Source organism: Lipotes vexillifer, unplaced genomic scaffold (genome assembly GCF_000442215.2).
Source record: "Lipotes vexillifer unplaced genomic scaffold, Lipotes_vexillifer_v1.1 scaffold230, whole genome shotgun sequence".
In the NCBI taxonomy this organism is placed as follows: Eukaryota; Metazoa; Chordata; class Mammalia; order Artiodactyla; family Lipotidae; genus Lipotes; species Lipotes vexillifer.
Window position 1 is genome coordinate 5576450 of NW_006775143.1, and position 21092 is coordinate 5597541.

The following is a 21092-nucleotide window of genomic DNA, read 5'->3' on the forward strand; positions in this document are numbered from 1 at the left end:
TTAATGGCAATGTTCTGTGATGTCCACTACCACTGCCTTCTTCCAGCTGAAGAGAAAGTACCCCATGCCAGCCCCTGCCGCTACAGCGATGCAGAGGTACCCGTTGTAGGTCATGAAGATGAGCATGAGGAAGTAGCTGATGACCACCTGGATGATGTGCAGCACTGTTTGCAGAAGGTGAGGAAAGCTCAGCATCTGTTGCCTGGAGAGTAAACAGGGACACAACAGTCAGGGCCCCAGGCGTGTTCAGGCAGCTCTGCATGCAGATCAGGAGAAAGGGGCAACAGTTGTAGTCATGAGCTCAGCTTGAGCTCGACTCTCACAGCCACCCTGGCAACTCACGGGTACTTGTGTCTCTGCAGGTTGTTTATTGTCCTTGGAAATGAAACATGATAGGGTTGTGAGGTTAGTAAGCATCGGCCAGATATGATTATATGGCAGCAGGAGGAATGCTCTTCAGGAGGAGGGGAGAGGAAGGAGGAGTAAGCTGACTTACCTCCACCTTGGATACTGAAAGGGATGACCCACACCTTCCCATACTTATTTGTCTGAACTTTCTCAGGCCTTCGACCTTTGCAGAGTTCATACTCTAAAAAATTGGAAATAGAGGACTTCCCTGGTGGCACAGTGGTTAAGAATCCGCCTGCCAGTGTAGGGGACACGGGTTCGAGCCCTGGTCCAGGAAGATCCCACATGCTGTGGAGCAACTAAGCCCGTGCTCCGCAACTACTGAGCCTGCACGCCACAACTACTGGAGCCCGAGCACCCTAGAGCAGGCGCGCCGCAACTACTGGGCCCGCGTGCTGTAGCTACTGAAACCCGTGTGCCTAGAGCCCGTGCTCCACAACAAGAGAAGCCACTGCAATGAGAAGGCCGCGCACCGCAACAAAGAGTAGCCCCTGCTCGCCGCAACTAGAGAAAGCCAGCGTGGAGCAACGAAGACCCAACGCAGCCAAAAAAAAAAAAAAATTGGAAATAGAATTGAGGGTTGGGTGGTACAGTAGAAAGTTTTTAATTAGGGATCAGGAGACCTGGCTGTTTATCCCCTTTGTCACTTCCTAGTTCTCTCACCTTAGTTAAGTCACAATGTTTGGCCCTCAATAAGCCCAATCACTGGTACAATTGGAGTAAATAATATTGTGCTTACTTGAGAGTAGGACATTGGTCTATAGGATTCCTTGAATTCCAGTTTAGCTTTAAGACCTACATTTCTATTATAACTAAATCTTAAGCATTTGCCAATCTGTGGGAAAAACCAATAGTCATCCATATACTTGCTTAGGTGGAATACAGACATTAGTACAGTCTTACATTGTAACAAAATGAGACTAGAGCTGAGCAGGTACAACTTTTTATAGAAAGGAATAAATTGGATTCTGCCATTCTTCTATACACTGACCTGAAATTTCTTAACTTGTTTATAATTATTTTGGCTAATATGTTAAAATATGGATTCTTTTCCTTCTAAAGTGACCAATACTTAAAATTTGGAATAAATGTTCATATTAGCAGAAGGGTTCCTATCATTCCTCTTTTGGCCTGCTAATGACCCACAACCCCAAGCCTCCAAAACCAGTTTTGATCAAGGTCATATAGAATCATTAACTCAAGAAGAGGGCTGTTGATAATAAAATAGCTGCTTTCCTATTTAGCTAATTCAGCTCTCCAGAACTTCCATCTGGATCTGTTCAATCTTCTTACCCAACAGTTTTGTGGGTCTCCATAAGGATGGTTCCGTTCGGTCCTGGGACAGGCATGGAATTGTACCGAATGCTGACCTGTGACTTGCGCAGGAGGCCCTCTCGGGCTATCTTGAGTCCTTCGTAGAACATGGCTAGTAAAAACACTGCCACAAAAGCTCCAGCCATTTCTAAGTAGGGAGGGAAAAGATGGTGGTAATGTCAAACATGCAAAATCATTAGCTGGTGTGCTCTCCAAGCTAGAAAGACAACACAGAAAAACTGCTACACTTTTTTTTTGGGGGGGGGTGGTTATGCCACGTGGCTTGTGGGGTCTTAGTTCCCCGACTCGGGATTGAAACTGGGCCCACAGCAGTGAAAGCACCGAGTCCTAACCACTGGACTGCCAGGGAATTTTGAAAAACTGCTACTCTCTACTCTTAATTTCAAAGTATGTTATATTGTTACCTCTTCAGTCATACAGATGGAAGAGAAGAACTAAGATGGTGTCAGTGAGGACTACTAACTCCACTGCAGATCATACTCATTTTCTGATTAAGATACCAAATAAATGAACAACAATAACCTTTTGGTCTGGCTGCTTGATGTCATTAAATAAGCTTGTCACACTGAAACACACAATGTAGAATATGCAAAAGAGGAATAAAACAACTTATTTTAAAGTGCTGACAATTTCTTAAATGGGCGTTTCAATCTAAGTCTTTCACACTGTGAAGCACTGGTACCAATATGAATGTAGTCAAAACTGATTTAACATACTACCTGAATTAAATGCTTCCCTTCTTCCCAAAACAAATTGATTTTGTGGGTCCAAAGATTTATCTTGTACCTAAAGTGGTCCACCTGACTACTGAACTTGTGCAATTTGAATTTAAGGCACACCAACTCAACATTATAGACACATCAAAAAATGGGCAATTAGCTACCCCAAAACTAGGACTGCCCCTAAGATGGGCCAAGAGTCAGGAATGATGTATACCAGTTTGGTAAGCTAGAAAGAGCACTGGATTAGGCAGGAATAGAAGCCCTAGGTCCCTGTCCTAGCTCTGACATACTAACTTTATGGGATTTAGGGCTAATCATTTCACTATTTGAAGCTTAATTTATCTGTAAACTGGAAGGATTGTACTTGATTAATAGTTTTTAAGCTAGGGTTATTTTGTGGTATGTATATATATATAATGCTTTTTATGTCATTTGAACTTCGACTATAGTCTTATATCCAAGACCAATAATTTATCAAACAAGGAAACACTCTGGAAAAAGATGAAAGGAAATGGTCTGCAAAAGATTCCTACCTGGTATCTAAATTATGTTTCAGAAATTCTAAAACATACACATGCTATTTAAGGGAGGTTTACTGTAGGACCAAAATAAGCACCGTGTATCCTTACCTTCCAGGTAGGAAATAGGAAGCAAGATGGTTACGATCATAACCAAAATGACTCAGTAATTATGGCAGGAAGAGGTGTTGGGTTTCCAGATTCTTTGTCACTGTCTCTCATGTGAGTGTCACCTTCAAACAAAACCTGATGGCTTACTCACCTCCAGCTGTATTGATCACCAAACCAGAGAACAATAGTTCCACATTTTTAAAGCCAAAGTAGAAGGTCATAGGCTGCCAGGAAACCAAAACGTGTCAATTAGAAACAACTGAAGCTTCTACATGAGAATTTCAGGTCAAGAAGCTCAGAACATTTAAAAGTAGCAGTTCTGGGTAATAAGAGGCATTCACTGAAGTGGGAGGCTTTCTCCCTCATTATAGTATAGTATTAACCACAGGCACTTCTCCACATGTATTCTCCTTTGTCCCCACCGTCAACTTTTGTCTTTTTCTCTTTTCTACACAAAGTGTAAAAGACCAGAACTTAATCCAGAAAAAGGTCAATTTTGACAGAAAGGAATACTGAAGAAAGAACCATAGAAATCTTGGTTCTGGTGTGCTCTGAAACTAACCTGCCATATAATCTTGGTCAAATCACTTGACTTCTCTAGGTCGACCTTAGTTTTTTCTCATTGGTAAATTGATCTTTAAAGATAATCATCTTCCAGTCCTAAAGTTCGATTATTTCTATTCCCCACGTGGGTGGGAAAGGGCCTGGGCTGCCTCTCCTGTGGCACTTACCATCATCATCATCATGTGACCATGGGAGTGGGAGGCTGAAGAGGTCGGGTGATGGTGAGAAGGTGCCATGGTACTGTTGTCGTCCCCACTGCTCATCCCCATGCTCATCCCCATGTGGTGGAAATGGCCCATTTTTCCGGGAAAAGTTGGGTCAGCAGAAGATTCTTTTAAGAAAAAGAATTATATATAATAATTAAAAATACAAAATCTTGATTAAAAAAAAAATCTTCACGATGTTTTATCTTGTCCTTTTTTTTTTTGGCCAAGTCGCACAGCATGCAGGATCTTAGTTGCCCGACCAGGGATCGAACCTGTGCCCCCTGCAGTGCAAGCATGGAGTGCTAACCACTAGACCACCAGGGAAGTCCCCAAATCTTGATTCTTGATAAATTGTCTATGTGGGATTTCAGCCAGTGAATACATGCTCTCCTAGCCTCTTTACTCAGAATTATTTTTTATAATCTACAGATGGAAAGAGAAGTAACTGTACTAATAGGGATGACCTCTGGAGACTGTGGCAAAAGGGATTTGCACGTAGGGTTTCAGAAACCTAACTCTTTTTTTTAAACTAATTTTTATTGGAGTATAGTTGCTTTACAATGTTGTGTTAGTTTCTGCTGTACAGCAAAGTGAATCAGTTATAACATTATCAGAAACCTAACTCATTCTGCAGAATCGTTCCTTTACTAGATATGTTCAATGTATGTTCAAATTTAAACATGAGATAAGGAGAAGAAAAGTAGCTTCTTCGGGTTGCAGGAAACAATTTGTTAATAGTGGACAAATTCATGCCATTAATGAAATTTAACTGCTTTTCTAATCATAAATGTCAGTAGATAAAAAGCAAGTATTTCAAGATAATTCACCTAATTGGATGGCCTGTGTTCAATCAGGATATTAAGAATACATTTTCACATACAGGACAACCAGCCTTCAGCTAATTTAAATTAGAAGAAAAGGTCTATTGCTGCCCTAGGCAAGCAGTGTTCTCTGAATTTAGATACAGTATCAATCCCAGCAGGTCATTAGAGCTGAGAACACTGAAAACAAGGTATAAATTGGATATTCGCTATTAAATTAAGTCTAGACAACCTGCACATTCAGTCTTGTGTCTTTACTATCACTTCACTATTTTACTGCAAAAGTCCATCTGAGACATAACCCAAGGAGCAAAAACTCCTATAGCTGGGGTGGGGAGTGGGAAGTTGAGGAAGGTGGAGAGGGAGGTGTTGGTGGATTCTTAAGTGTCCCTCAACTCCAGTTTGTGGAGGAAAGAGAGTTCTAGAAATTCCAAGTAGATATTCATGTTCATGAGCCTAAGTGTGCCTCTTATTATTAATTATCAAGCTCTTACATGCACCAAACTCTGAGCTAAGTGCTAGTAATTCAACAGTGAATAAGACAAACAAGGTACAGGATGGAGAAACAATAAAGTAAACAGAACACTTTCATGAGGCAATTAGTGCTGTGATGGAAAGAAACGGTAATATGGTAGTATCACTAAGAGGTTGAAAAGAAGCATACTTTAGATAGGAAATTTATACAGATTCAGGGAGTCTTGGATGTCTAATCAAAAGCACAAATATTCAGCCATCTATTTTCCCCTCTTCAACTCCTATCCTATGACACTATGACAGCAAGCTAAAAAATAGGTTCTTATTGGGACTTCCCTGGTGGTGCAGTGGTTAAAGAATCTGCCTGCCAATGCAGGGGACATGGGTTCGAGTCCTGGTCCGGGAAGATCCCACATGCTGCAGAGCAACTAAGCCCGTGCGCCACAACTACTGAGCCTGCACTCTAGAGCCCACGAGCCACAACTACTGAGCCCGAGTGCCACAACTACTGAAGTTATGGCGTGCCTAGTTGTGAAGCCCGCGTGCCTAGAGCCAGTGCTCAGCAACGAGAGAAGCCACCGCAATGAGAAGCCCGCACTCCCTGCAACTAAAAAGAAAGCCCGTGCGCAGCAACAGACCCAACGCAGCCAACGTATAAATAAATAAATTAATTTAAAAAAATAGGTTCTTATTTCCAGCAAAGGAAAAGGCAAAGCATCAGTTACCGATAATCAAAATTCAACTCTGAATTTAAATAACTTTCACGCCAGACACTTTATTACTTCATAATACCAGCTGGACAAGCTGGTGTTATTAATACCATTGCCATAAAGGGACTAGATTGGAGGTACAAAGAGAGACACAATAAGATCTTTGTCCGCAAAGGTTTTATAGCGAACAGCAAAAAAATTAAAAAACACACAAAAATAATCAACAAGTGAAAGCACACACAAAGTTTCAATGATGGAACAAATGGTAAGAGGACAGCAGTTTTCAGATAAAGAAACATAGTAGGATGGAGAGATCACTGGTATCTGCGTGATCATAAATTATTATGTTGAACCAAGCAAATGAAGTGAAATAAGAATGAAAATACTTTTGCCTGCCAAGAAAATTGATAGCACATCCTCATAAGGAGTAGAAGTCACAAATTTTGTTCTCTTCTAATAAGGGTCTAGAAAATGATTATATCATAAGAAAACCATAAAGGATAATTTCATTTCATGTTATCAACATGAATCCTGGTCTTTGATTCAGTGAATATTGGTGGAGTGCCTTTTGGTGTAAGAGACTGAGGGACATACAGAGATGAACCAGACATAGACTCTTTCCTCATGGAGCTTCAAGGCTAAAAGCTAGAAGGGGAAACAGAACAGTCATAATTTTCATTTTGGGGCATAAGATGAAACGCAAAGGCCAATTAAAAAGGCAAGAACACAGCACCAGAAACTACTTAAGATTTGTACCCTTGATTTCCCTGATAAACCTTTATAGTCTTCCCATCAACAGGTTTTTTTGAAGACCCGAGGTTCCTAATTGTTCAGGCACCTCATTACCAATCAGAGACACCTGCTCAGTGAAGATCCGTAATCAAATCTCTTCAGACATATCAGTGACACAGTAATTCATATGCCCGAATCTCAAGAATGCCTTTCAAAGTAGGCACCTATTTTGAAATGTCATCTTGTAGGATACATTTCACATTGAAATATACTAGGAAATAGAGCAGGAATAGAATCTATTTCCTTTCATTGCCGATGGACAATGGATTTCTTTCTTCTTTCTTCTTTTTTTTTTTTTTTAAATCTTTATCAGGGGACTTCCTTGGCCGTCCAGTGGTTAAGATTCCGTGCTTCCACTGCAGGGGGCACTGGTTCGATCCCTGGTCAGGAAACTAAGATCCTGCATGCCCTGTGGCAAAAACAAAACAAAAAACAAAAAGCCTTTATCTTAATTTTTTTTTTTTTTTTGGCCGCGCCATGTGGCTTGCGGGATCTTAGTTCCTTGACCAGAGATTGAACCTGGGTCCCCTACAGTGGAAGCAAGGAGTCCTAACCATTGGACTGCCAGAGAATTCCCAACAATGGATTTCTTATAACAGAATCCTAAGCAAATGTCAGTTTTCTGTCAGCTTCTCTCCTGCAGAGTATGCCAGCCAAGTCCACTCTCTGCCTATCCTGTCTCCTGAGACCACAAAGTGACTATCGACACATGTGGATAGTTCATAATAGCTCCTTCTTCTAGCATAGAAAACTTCTTTGATTTTTAAGGAAATAGAAGAGAAATGGTCTAGGAATTGGCTATAGAAAAAAATCAAGTATGAGTTTCTATGGAAATTTGTTCATACGAAATAGGTGAGAAGTTTATTTCTCAGGAAGGCTTTACACTATTCAGTTTTTAGGGAACATTTAACTTCAGCTGGGTACTTGAAGTTGGCTATATGACAACTTGTTTGTATTGCCCTGAGTACTATTAGATATGGAAAATGAAATGGCACATTCTACATTGAATGCCATATAGCTTTGCACTTCTTTCTGCCTTCTCCTTTCCTCCATTTAGTAAGTATGGTGCAGTATTTATAAAAATAGGTTTCAAAACTTCCTTGTATTCAAGGGTCTAATTCCTTCTCAGTCTACTTCTGAGGATCATGAAAAAGAAGTTTCCTCTGTTCCTGCCAACACTCCCCCCCAACACACGCATTGTAAAGCTTAACTAGAGGGCCAGATTCTTTGCAAAATCTAGCATCTCTAGAAAAATGGATATCAATTTATAGACAAAAGTTAGGGAACAAGAAGGCTAAATTCTGATACCCATTCTGAGTCTTAGCACTGACCTTACTTCTAACAGGTTTAGTCTAAACTTCAAATTCTCTTTTATTTTCCTGGTATTGCACAATGATGAATAAGAAACAATAATCCATAGGGACTATGGAGATTAGACCCCACAAAAAGACTACACAGAAGTGGTCATACATCTCCCACATGGGCCCTCTCCTCCAGCTCAGACAGATGTAATCTGGAGTCTCAGATAATTCTTTTGGAGACTGCCTCCAGTCTTTCCTGACTTCAATGATAAGGAAGAAAGTTTTTATTCTTAAAATGACTAGGGTCAGGACTTCCCTGGTGACACAGTGGATAAGACTCTGTGCTCCCAATGCAGGGGGCCCGGGTTCGATCCCTGGTCAGGGAACTGTATCCCACATGCATGCCACAACTAAGAGTTCGCATGCCACAGCTAAGGAGCAGGCGAGCCACAACTAAGGAGCCCACGTGCTGCAACTAAGGAGCCTGCCTGATGCAACTAGGACCCGGCTGAACCAAATAAATAAATAAATAAATAAATAAATAAATAAATAAATATAAAAAAATGATTAGGGTCATGTTCCTTTTTTGATTTGTAAAAAAATTAAAGATTTTTTTTAATTTAAAAAATTAAAAAAATTTAAAAAATTAAACAAAGATAGATTTATCTAGTCACTCTTCTGCTTTCTGTAGTGATTATTTATGATTGATGACACAAGCTTTTTGCAAGCACAGATAGGGGAAAATCAAGGTCAAAGATAATATACTACCATAAAAAGGGATTCATGCTTATGGGCTATGTTCATGTGATCAAGTTTCACTGGACTAATCCTGCCTTTTTATGACCTGTATGGGGCCAGCAGATATTCTGAGATATGGCTCTGGCTTTGTTTCAAGTGCCTCTATAGGTGAACTTTGAAATTCTCCTATGGCTTTATGAATTCTGCACTTATGTTGTTCTTTGGGGGAGGGAGGTGGTAAAGGAGATGCAGGAGTAAAGGGGAGACTTTGATATAATGCAATAACAAATAGGGCTTAGGTGCCTCTCCGTAACTTGGCATTCCAGGCCAATACACTGGAGTTGTTTAGAAAAAAATGTAGTAGTTCCCAGGGAAGGGAAATACAATTTGATGAATATATATGGGGAAGACCCTTCCCATTGATGGCTATGATGTTGTTCCACTCATCCTCTAGGCCCTGGCCTCATATTCTTACTCCAAATTGACTGGCAGAAAAGTGGTCATAATTGTTCGAATATAACCACACCATGCTTTGGATATTTTAGCTGACTTTCCTTGGCTTGTGTCCTTCTTGAGGTGCAGTAATCATAAGGATACTTACACCAGTTTCATTTCCAAAAGGTATCAGGCTGAGTAAATCATAGGTTTACACAGGTTCTAGCCAGAACTGGCAAAAACTTTTGACTCCCAAAGTTCTGCCGTATCAGTGTACTAAAAACAGTTCAGTAAAATGAGGCAGTAGAGGTAGTGAGAAGATAAGTCAGGCCAATAAGAAAAAAGGAAATGGAAAAGACCTTAAAAATCACACACACAGAGTTCTCCCCAGACTAAATGTGGCAGGTGATAGGAGTTGATAGGGCGCTTGCTACAACTGCAGGTTTACAAAGACAGAACTCTGGAGAATAACTGCCAAAACCCCACCACCATCACTACCACTACCACCAAAAAAAGTAAAAAAGAAAGAAAGAAAACTTAGATTTTATCCTTTTAAAATTCCTTCAATAAAACTAAGGCTACCATTTTCTCTTCTAACTTTGTGCCTTTGTTGATAATAAAACTAATTCCAAGGGATCATCTACAACAACAAATTCTCACTTGCTTTTCTTTGTGTCAGTGGTTGGGTTGAGATGAGAAAGATGTTGATAGACCTGGCAGAGAATTAATTTAGTGATTACTTGCAGATTTCAATATTATTTTCTCTTTCTTCACCATATACCAAAGCGAGCTCTACTGTAAGCAAATAGTGTAGGGAGTCCCCAGAGAAAAGAGCCAGATATAGCTTTTTGATATAAGAGAAGACATTTTAGGCCAAAGCCATCTTGTCATCTAAGCCTGGCTACCATGCTTGCCCTTGAAAAGGTCTCAGTAATAATGACCTTAACGGAACATAAGAACAAATGACTGTTTATCAGGCAAGAGCAGTAACAACAGCAAAGATAATAAACCAGTTGCAGGATTCCTTGAAAGCACTTTTTGTGGAAAGAAACCAACCTATGCACAGTCTACATATTCAAGTAATAAGCAGAGTCTATGTGGCTGTATTACTCATACCTCAGACTAATGGGATGCATCAAAAGTCACCAACTGCCAGAGACATAAAGGGGAAAACTACGTCAAACAGTTACACTTAAAACTTAAAGGGCCTTCATTTATGAATGGCCATGATCTAGGCAAACAAGAAATGCTCCATGGACTGACAAGTTTTTAGAAGAATAAAAGAGCCGCTATAAATTAGTGAGAGTAGCTCTTTTACATAGAAGTTCTTGGCTAAGAATACCTATTTTAGTAAAAAAGACGATAACTCAGGAGCTGCCCTGAGAATCTCTTTCTAACTATCCACAGAAAAGACAGAAAGCAAACCTGTGATTCGATTCTAATCAGAATAAGACGAAGAAAGGCTTTGCTTCCGGATACTGGTTCAAGGTCACCCCCTTCTACCATAAATTTTATCTTTCCATATGTCCACTCCACCTTATTAAGCTGCTCAGGCTGAGCAAAGGAGATGAGAAGCCTGTTTGTCTTGGTGGAAATGATTACATGGAGAATTATATGTATAATAATGGAGGGCTATCATTTTTAAGAGAAAGCATGCTAAGGACAAACTCAATTTTTTAAATACCCGCTTTCCAATCTCTAAATCATCTATGCCTTCCAGGCAAACATGAACGGACCAAGCTACTACAATATAAGAAACAGGAGGATTGGTTCAAGATGGCGGAGTAGAAAGACGTCACTCCCTCTTGCGAGAGCACCGGAATCACAACTAACTGCTGAACAATCATCGACTGGAAGACACTGGAACTCACCAAAAAATATACCTCACATCCAAAGACAAAGGAGAAGCCACAATGAGACGGTAGGAGGGGCGCAATCACAATAAAATCAAATCTCATAACTGCTGGGTGGGTGACTCACAAACTGGAGAACACTTATACCACAGAAGTCCACCCACTGGAGTGAAGGTTCTGAGCCCCACGTCAGGCTTCCCAACCTGGGGGTCCGGCAACGGGAGGAGGAATTCCTAGAGAATCAGACTTTGAAGGCTAGCGGGATTTGACTGCAGGACTTCAACAGGACTAGGGGAAACAGAGACTCCACTCTTGGAGGGCACACACAAAGTAGTGTGCGCATCGGGACCCAGGGGAAATCAAAAGAAAGCTGGAGCAGCAATACTCATATCAGATAAAATAGACTTTAAAATAAAGAATGTTACAAGAGACAAGGAGGGACACTACGTAATGATCAAGGGATCAATCCAAGAAGAAGATATAACAATTATAAATGCACCCAACATAGGAGCACCTCAATACATAAGGCAACGGCTAACAGCTATAAAAGAGGAAATCGACAGTAACACAATAATAGTGGGGGACTTTAACACCTCACTTACACCAATGGACAGATCATCCAAACAGAAAATTAATAAGGAAACACAAGTTTTAAATGACACTATAGACCAGATAGATTTAATTGATATTTATAGGACATTCCATCCAAAAACAGCAGATTACACTTCCTTCTCAAGTGCGCACGGAACATTCTCCAGGATAGATCACATCTTGGGTCACAAATCAAGCCTCAGTAAATTTAAGAAAATTGAAATCATATCAAGCATCTTTTCTGACCACAACGCTATGAGATTAGAAATCAATTACAGGGAAGAAAACCGTAAAAAACACAAACACATCCCTTGGGATGTTTCCCTTCCAGAAATATAAGGAAACAAACACTCTCTTTCCAGCCAAGCCAAGTACAGGAGATGGTTCATAGGAGCCTGCATTTTGCTATTTTTTGGTGATGGTGTGGATAATAGAACCAGTACTCCCACCTAAACTAGTGTCCAGATACCATTTGCATGTATTTCTCAAGCTGTAATTTGCATTTTAGGTTGTACTCCCAGAAACTAATCTCTCTGCAAAGAGGCACATAAGTATCCTCACCTCCAACTTCTCATATTGATACACTTATGTTATGTTCACTACGTGGCATTTATGTCTCTGTTACAGATTTACTTTCCAGTCTTATCCCAATCTCATCCTCTTCACATTCGAATATTCCACTGAAATTGATTTACTCAATTTTCCTGAATAAATTTAGTACTTTGACACTTGTATGCCTTTTTGGCCATGTCATCCTCTGTAGTCCCGTCCCCCCCCCCCATTTTCTGAATATGAGCAAATCCTAACATTATTTATTCAACATTTACAGTGCACTTAAAATGTGTCAGAAGTAGGATTAAGTTAAAATACGGCCCCTGCTCTTTTGAGTTTACAATCTAGTTCATTCTTTAAGGCTGAGTTAAAATGCCACCTCTCTTATGAGGTTTTCCTTATATTCTTGACAGACGAAATCTCTCTCTTTTCTGAATTTTTCTAGCAATCTTCTCTTATGGAAAATTTGACTTACAGTTCTTAAAATACGAGATAAAAAATACCATATATACACAGCAAGTTCTTAGAGGGCAAGTAACTAATTTATACCTCCTTACTGCACCTGGAAGAACACTGGACAAATATTCACTCACTCAAAATGTATTTAATTCTTACAAAACCCATGTAGGTTTCATATCTACTTACAAGGAGCCAGCTGCAAAAGACAAGATTCTTGCCTTTGCAGAACCTACTCTAGAGGAGGAATCCTCATTAAATATGGAAACAAATAAATATGTATATGTATATATAATTATAAATTGTGATAAGTAATATGAAGGAAGTAAACATGGTACTGTGATAGGAGAATAACAGTAAAAGAACTAATTTAGATGGAGGCAGTTAGGTGGAGAGAGAAGAGAGAAGCCCTCTCTAAGGAGGTAACATTTAAACAGACTGATAAATTACTGGAGTTGGGTAGAAGGGCAGAGAATAGCAGCCTTGAGGCAAGAAAAGAATCAAAGCCATTCAAGGTCAGTATGAATAGAACACATTGAGTGAGAAGAGAGGCCAATGAGGTTGAAGAAAGAGGCAGAAGGGGTATACTGAAGAAGGCCTTATAGGTCATTTGAAGGAGACTAAATTTTATTCCAAGGGCAAGTGGAAGCTATTTAGGCGTAATAAGTAGCAGAGTGATGTGGCCAGATTTGTATTTTAACAGAATACTTTGATGTGTAGAATAACTGGCCTTTATTTGTTCTTCCCTAATAATACTTCCTGCTCAAGTTTTCTGTGAGGCATTCACAGATGGAAAAAGAAAAATTCCTTACAGAGCCATGGGCCATAATCCTTTAATTTGCCAGAATCCAGAAAGACATCTGTTAAAACTTTAGAAGGATTAGAAGAACCTTCTAATTTCTGGGTTATTTAATGGTTTGAGGGGCAAAACTGAAGGATATTCTACAAGGACTGTCCTGGGTTGTAAAAGCTTCTAAAGTCACACATCACCTTTTGTAGGAGAGAGTTAAGCATACTGAATATTGTTAAGAGCATGAGTTTGGAGTCAGATAAGATCCAAATCCTGGCTCTGCTAATTTCTCTCTGAGTATCTTGGTGACATTTCCTATAAAAGTCCCATGAGTCTTTAGGTTGGCAGTAGGTACTATGCACAGAGGCTGCTAAAGGGGCCATATCCAGATTTCAATACCATTTGAGTAAATTACTCAAATTTCGTAGTTGCTCAATAAGTTAAAAAATATGATGAAGGTAGACTAAGCTCCCTGTGGGACATGGACAGCAGACTGTAAGACACACAGCAAGTGTTTAGTAGATTTTTATTGGATTATACAATCTGTACTATACATGGAAACCTTTAACAGTGATATATGACAAACCCCACTTTTCACTCACACCTCCACGAAACATTGGCAATAAGTCCAGAATTTATGTGACTGCAGTTTTTAATGCTAAGGGCAGTGGAGAATATACTAGACTGAGTCCAAGATCTGGATTCTGGTTCATCCAACTCTGTCACTTTGTATTCTTTTGGATAAAACACCAATGTCAGTTTCTCAATTTTAGCCTTATTGACATTTGGGGCTGAATAACTCTTTGCTGTATGAGCTGTCCTGTGCACTGTAGGATGTTTAACAGTAAGTATCCCTAGCCTTTACTCACTGAATGACAGTAGCACTGTCCCATGTGTGACAATCCAAAATGTCTCCAGAATTTGCCAAACATCCCCTGGGGGGCAGCATCACCCTACTTCTTTGAGAGCCACTATTGATCTCTGAGTTTTAGCCTCTCATCTGAAACTCAGGGGAATGAGACAACATCTGTCTTGTTCTCCTTTAGGGTTATTGTATGATTCAAGTAAGATAATGAATGGGAAGAAATACTGAGAGAGGAAAAAAAGACCATATAACATACATAAAAGCATTATTATTACTCTGTGAGTTACTGTTATTATTATGTTCTATGAGTGCTCAAAAACAAGGCTGAAGAAAACTACTCACGTCTTGTTTATGGAATGCATTCTAAGGCCTACGTTAGGCTATGTGCAATCTAATACACCTTTTACGTTTGTATTCAATAAATATTTGTTGATTGAATGATTTTAAGTCTGGGCCCAATAGTAACTTCATTTTCTCTTCTGGCATGTTCTCAGGTTTTTCTGCTGAGCTACCACAATGTAGTATGTTTCTAGACCTAACTCCACGTGAAGGACAGGCCTGGATTAAACAAGAATGGCTACTTATTTTACAGCTGGAAAACTGAGGTACATGAGGTTAACTGACTAGCCAAGGTCACGTGTCGGTCAGTGTCGAGGCAGTCTGCAATTAGAATCCAGATTCTGACCTCAAGTCGGGTGACCTATTACTTGTATCATTGTACTTCTACCCAACTATTTGTGTCCCTGTCTCTTAACACAAAGGTAGCTATTTTACTTTATGGGGGCAATTCTGAAAAATTGAGATAAGGAAACAGAGTTATAGTTTTTAGGGAACTTAGAAAGAAATGTAGACCTATTTCTATTGGGAGGCACAAGTGAATATTCCCTACATTTGGGGTAAACAAAGATCAAGTTATCCAAGGGCACTGTCAAGTCTATAAACCCCATTAAGTTGTCCAGGAGGAGCTAAATCTAGTTGTTATCTACCTCCAGAGTAGTTGTGTCTTGCAACACTTTACACCATGCTATGGCCTACAATTTGTGTTAAAACTATTACCTGCAGTATTCTTGGCTGCTCTGCCTCTGTAGCTCTAAGTGAGAATGGACTTCCACAGAGCCTGAGCTTCAGGCCACATTTCAGCATTCCATTAAAATTCACAAAAGCCCCAAATGCCATTCTACTATATATTTTCAGTGTCAGAAACAGAACTTTTAAAGAATAACTCATAAAAATGTCACCATCAATAAAAAAAGTCACCATTTATTCTACTCCTTTAAAATACCAGAACACATTTAATTATTATGCCTCTGTGTGAACTTTCAAATGGTGAATGTCACAAAGAGTCATCACTCTCAACCACTGATTCAATAGTCTTCTGAGTAATTCTCAGGCAATGTATGGGTTGTAGCCTACCTTAACCTTTATAATTATTACAACTTGAAAGAAAGTAAGACCGGGTTCTAGCCTGGGTGTTTCCATTACACTAAGCAATTTAATCTTTATGGTCACAATTTCCTTAGTGAAGAAACAGAATGACTCATCTTTAGGGCCTATTTCAATTAGAAAAGTTTAGGTGTGTATAATATCGTTTCAAAGAAGAACAAATGCATACTTGTCTTTTCTAGGAACATTCTGAATATTAGATGATATGCTTTAGACATTCCAACATTTCAGTGGCTTTAACTTAACAGACTGTTCATATCACTTTCTAATATAATCCAATTCACCAACCTTATACAATCATCTCTTCTGAGAAATACCTAAAGCAGAAATACTAAGAGCAACAGCCCTCCTGGTTCTTGGAGTCAGACTGCTGACTATCATAATGCAATGCCATCTTTGGAGTTCAGAACAAGTTACTAAAACTTTGTGGGGATAATACATAAACATAAACCTGGGTTAATAAAATCTCACAATTTTTTTGAACATCAAATGTAAAAATACATATGAAAACGACTGGCACATTAATAACATACATAGTAAATAATAAACGTTAATTGCTTCCCTCCTAACTCAAGGGTTTCTCAAAGTATGGTCCAAGGACTGCCTGAATCAGAATTATTTGAGATGTTTGGCTAAAAATGAAAATTACGGACCCCACTCCAGACTACTGAATCTCCTCTCAGGGAATGGGGTCTCAGACTCTAGGTATATATCCAGATATATAGGCAATTCTTATGCGCTCTAAAATTTGAGAACCAAAGTTCTGAATTACAGAGGTGTACAACATAAATATAGTACACAGGCTCTAACGACTGTATGTTTAAGAAGAGGGAGCTAAAAAGAAAAGAAAAGAAAAGAAAGGAAGTCAAGATTCAACCAGGAACTAAAATAAAACATTTGTTTATTCTGATATTCCAAAAGGGCACAAAGCTTGCCCAGTCTCACTCAGAATTTACACACACCACCACCTACTAATCAAAGAACTTTCTGGGCTAACACTAAATTTAATACCAAATGGCTCATCTTTGGGATCTGAGAGAGGTTTCTTTCACCCACTGTGTGAATAAAATCTGAGTTCCAGATGAAGGGGAAGTTATATATCTTCTACAGTTCTATTTTTCTAGATTAGTTGTGAAATACAGGAATTGAACTATCAGAAAAACAGACTTTATTGCTGACTAATAAGACAACAAAAAACCTTCTGTGTGAAGAAAATGCTGTATATAGTTCCCAACATGATTAGTGAAGTTGAGATTTGTTCCCAGCTGAGCACTCCAGGGCCTGTCCCTAACCATCAACTCCTGCATTTCTGAGAATGGGAGTTCAGTTAGAGATCCTGAATAGGCCACTAAAAACAAACAAACAAAAAAAAACACGAGGAGGAAGCTGTGGGCAGAAGAGATATTTTCTCTTTTTTTTTATGGCGGCTTTCCAAGTATGCAAGGAAGTTATTCTCTAACTGGTAAAACTGCACTTTCTGGTTGTGGGCCCTTGGGCAAATTACTTAATATCTCTGGGCCTCAGCTCTAAAATCAGGTAATAAAAATAGCCTCCCTCGGGCTTCCCTGGTGGCGCTGTGGTTGAGAGTCCGCCTGCCAATGCAGGAGACACGGGTCCGGGAGGATCCCACATGCCGCGGAGCGGCTGGGCCCGTGAGCCACGGCCGCTGAGCCTGCGCGTCCGGAGCCTGTGCTCCGCAACGGGAGAGGCCACAGCAGTGAGAGGCCCGCATACCGCAAAAAAAAATTAAAAAGTAGCCTCCCTCACAGGATTGTTACAAATTCACTGAGGCAACAGCATAGTGGTTAAGAGGGTAAGTTAGTTTCCTCTAATATAGGGATGACAGTAGCACCTACCTCGTGACAGTGTGCATTTTAAACACCAACTTAGCACAGTGCCTAAACACAGTAAGCCCTCGATAGTCATTACCATTACTTCTTAATGTACTGTTCTTTCTAAACTTGGCATAGATATAATCCCCCAAATCCTTTGATTTGTCCTTCGCCCATTGCTCCATAGCTAACCTTTCTTTCTAACCTTTGCTGTTCTCATTTTAGGAGTTTTCAGAGTGTGCTAGTGAACTCTATCCACTTCACTTCACAGGGAAGGATGTTCTTCTCCTATGATGAATCAGGTGGTCAGTAATTTGTTTCAATTTGATTCCAATCTGCATTTATATTCTTTGAAATGTCTCGAAGTTTCAGGCTTCTTTCTCTCTGTTTTCTAATGATAAAGGATACTTTTTTTTTTTTTTTTTGCAGTACGCGGGCCTCTCACCGTTGTGGCCTCTCCCGTTGCGGAGCACAGCCTCCGGATGCGCAGGCTCAGTGGCCATGGCTCACGGGCCCAGCCGCTCCGCGGCATGTGGGATCCTCCCGGACCGGGGCATGAACCCACATGCCCTGCATAGGCAGGCGGACTCCCAACCACTGCGCCACTAGGGAAGCCCCAAGGATACTTTTTTTACGGGTGGTTTCCCCACTGCCAAACAATTCTCCAACACCAGCTGGGTGTCCTACAATTCAACTCAATTCTGACACTATCTTCTCAGATGTAGCATCAGATTATACAGATTTAGGACCCAGTCCTACAAGACTGCTCTTCACTTCAGATGCCAATTGCAAGCCTGTGCTTGTGATCAGCTGGCTATAAATCAGAGGCTCCCACAATCCCCTCTCCTTGAGTTCTACAAATTTGCTAGAGTGGCTCACAGAACAAAGGAAATCCATTTACCCACTAGATTACTGATTTATTGCAAAGTATATTAAAGGAGATAAATCAACAGCCAGATGAAGAGATATATATAGTGAGGTCCTGAACAAAGGAGCTTCTGTCCTTGTAGGTTGGGGCCAGCATGGTGGCACTTGGAAGCATTCTGGTTCCCCAAACCCAAAGCTCTCGGAACCCTGTCCTTTTGGGTTTTTATGGAGGCTTCATTATATGGGCATGATTGATTCAATTTGGCCACTGTTGATTAAACTCAATCTTCAGCCCCTCCCTTCTCCCAGGAAGTCAGGGGCTGAAAGTTCCAACCCTCTAGTCACTTCGGTTGGCTTCACAGGCAACTAGCCCCCATCCTCACAGAAGTCACCTTATTAACAAAAGACATCTTTATAGCTCTAGTCACTTAGGAAATTCCAAGGGTGTTAGCTCTGAGCCAGAAATGGGATGAATACCAAATATATATTCATTATAAATCACAATATCATACTTTTTCTTATTTTTATATTTCTAAAGTCATTTCATTAGGATTTTGAGAAGGAAACGAGATATGCTCAAAGCGCCATCTTGGAATGAAAATACATACATTATAAGATGTGCCGTGGACTACTTTGCAGCCATAAACAACGAGGAAGTTCTTTGTATACTGATAATGATCTCCAAGGTACCTTATGAGATGAAAAAAGAAGCGGCACTATATGCTATCCTTTGTAAAAAGTTTTGAAAGGGAAAAAAGTATATACATATTATATGTAAACACCTATACTACCTCTGGGCATGGGGGAATAAGAAGGTAGTAACATTGTGATCCCTAGGAAGGCAACTGGTCAGATGTGGGTTGGGTTAGACGCAACATTTTTCATTATACATCCTGTGTACCTTTTGAATTGTGAACCATGTGAATATATTTCCTACTAAAGAATTAAATTATCAAGTCCAACTCCTTTATTTTACAGGTGGGGAAACTGAGGCCTAGGTCATTGAATAATGATGCTAATATACTCTTTAGTCAACTGAACCTGTAACATCTGCTTCTTGTACGTTGCTTCTGTAATACTAGGCTAGCTACTTTCCCCAACCCTCCCATTTCTCCAGATAGTTTGTCGGGAAGCAGCTAAGTAGGAGGGGTTTCTGAGCTTTATATATCCTGTTTTAGTGGCAAATAATATAGAAGCTCCTGTTTCACTTGCCCACTCTCACCTTTCTGTACAAAGAAGATCAAGTGTACAACTACATTCTTCACAAAGGCCTTTGGAAAAGCTTTTATTTGCCTGGTCCGAATAGGACAACTCAAATTTGATATGTCAAACAAACAAACTGAAAAGGTCTTTTAGTTATGCAATGATAGAAGGGCCTAAGTCCAATGGGGGGGTGGATCTCCCAGTTACTATACTCTACTTCTCTGATACCTTTTGTTGTTGGCTAAGCCACATCCTGGAATAAAGCAATCCCGAGATGCACCCTTTCATACCCCTCTTACTGGATCCTTCTGTAGTCTTGACACATTTCCACCATGCTAACCATGAATGCTTAAGTATGATTTATGTAAAGATCCAAGTGTTTTATAAAAAGTGTGATAAGAGTAGAGACAGCCCTGGACTAGGCATCAGAGACTCTGAACTATAGACATAAGTTTGCCATACATTAGCTATGTGACATTAAGCAAATCACCTGAACTCAACATGTACAAGTTCATTTATTACAAAATGGATAGAAAAATATCCACCCTGCCAATCTCACAGGTTGTGAGGATCAAATAAAATATGTCAAAATACTTCCTAATTCTAAGGTACAGTAAATATGAGATATTATTAATGGTAGCTTGCTTTCTCATTAGAGGACAAAATTAATCTCTGAAATGATACGTCCAAGTCACACATAGGGCTCACTTTCATGTCACTTAAAACACACAGACTCTTATAGCCTGATTTAAAGAACACTAGCTAGTCAGATATGTATAGGTTGGCAAAGCATTGTTTTAAATGCCTCTTTGTTATAATCAAAGGCAGACAAAGGTCCCCCTTGCTAAACCTTCCATTTAGTTATATTATACGGGATTTCAATCGTCTATATCACAGTGTTGTTGGTTTGCCTGTGGAGAATGCTGGGAACTAATTTGGTGTGAGGCAGAAACTAGAAAACATTTTACCTTTTCCTTTTTTACTCCTCCCTCCCTCTGAGAGAAAAATTGTTCAAAACCTCAGATAGAGGCTGCATGGCACGGTGGAAAAGTACTGGGCTAGGAATCAGGAGACCTGGGTTCTACATCTGGTTCTAGGGGTTTATTATCTGTGTGACCCGAGGAACTAGGTCTCTTCATTCATTCATTCATTCATTTGTTCGTTCATTCATTCAAATTTATTGTGTACCTACTGAGTGAAGGTACACTGATGAAACCCTATCCTCAAGAAGCGCAGTCTGATGGAGGAGGGATATATACAAATAATTAAAATACAGTATGAGATGTACTAAGATATAGGTTATGCACAGGGTTGTGTGGGAACTGATAAAAAGCCATTAGAAAAGGTAGGAGACAGAAATGGGTGCCTGCGGGTACAGTTAGCAGCATTCCTCTTCTTTCATTTCATAAACTGAACGGATACATTCTAGATGCTCTAAATTGCTTCAAAATTATACAAATACTCTGTATAGTTCTATAATAACTCTACTACCTGTTTAGGGAAAG

General features: G+C 39.8%; 1 protein-coding gene across 1 annotated transcript; it reads right to left on the reverse strand.

The window, feature by feature from the left end:
• On the reverse strand, positions 1-3957 carry SLC31A1 (solute carrier family 31 member 1). Its single transcript, XM_007449755.1, has 4 exons — positions 3826-3957; positions 3246-3318; positions 1702-1870; positions 1-202 (listed from the first exon to the last, which is right to left on the reverse strand). The coding sequence occupies exons 1-4, from the start codon at positions 3955-3957 to the stop codon at positions 1-3; spliced, it is 576 nt and encodes a 191-aa protein (XP_007449817.1).
• Positions 3958-21092: the final 17135 nt, after the last annotated feature.

Excerpts from the sequence above, each read along its gene's own strand:
- SLC31A1 (XM_007449755.1), bottom strand. The coding sequence starts at position 3,957 with ATGGGCCATTTCCACCACATGGGGATGAGCATGGGGATGAGCAGTGGG. Across the intron at positions 3,319-3,825 it reads GTCACATGATGATGATGATG|CCTATGACCTTCTACTTTGG; the intron begins GTAAGTGCCACA and ends GTTTCCTGGCAG. Across the intron at positions 203-1,701 it reads GAGACCCACAAAACTGTTGG|GCAACAGATGCTGAGCTTTC; the intron begins GTAAGAAGATTG and ends TTTACTCTCCAG.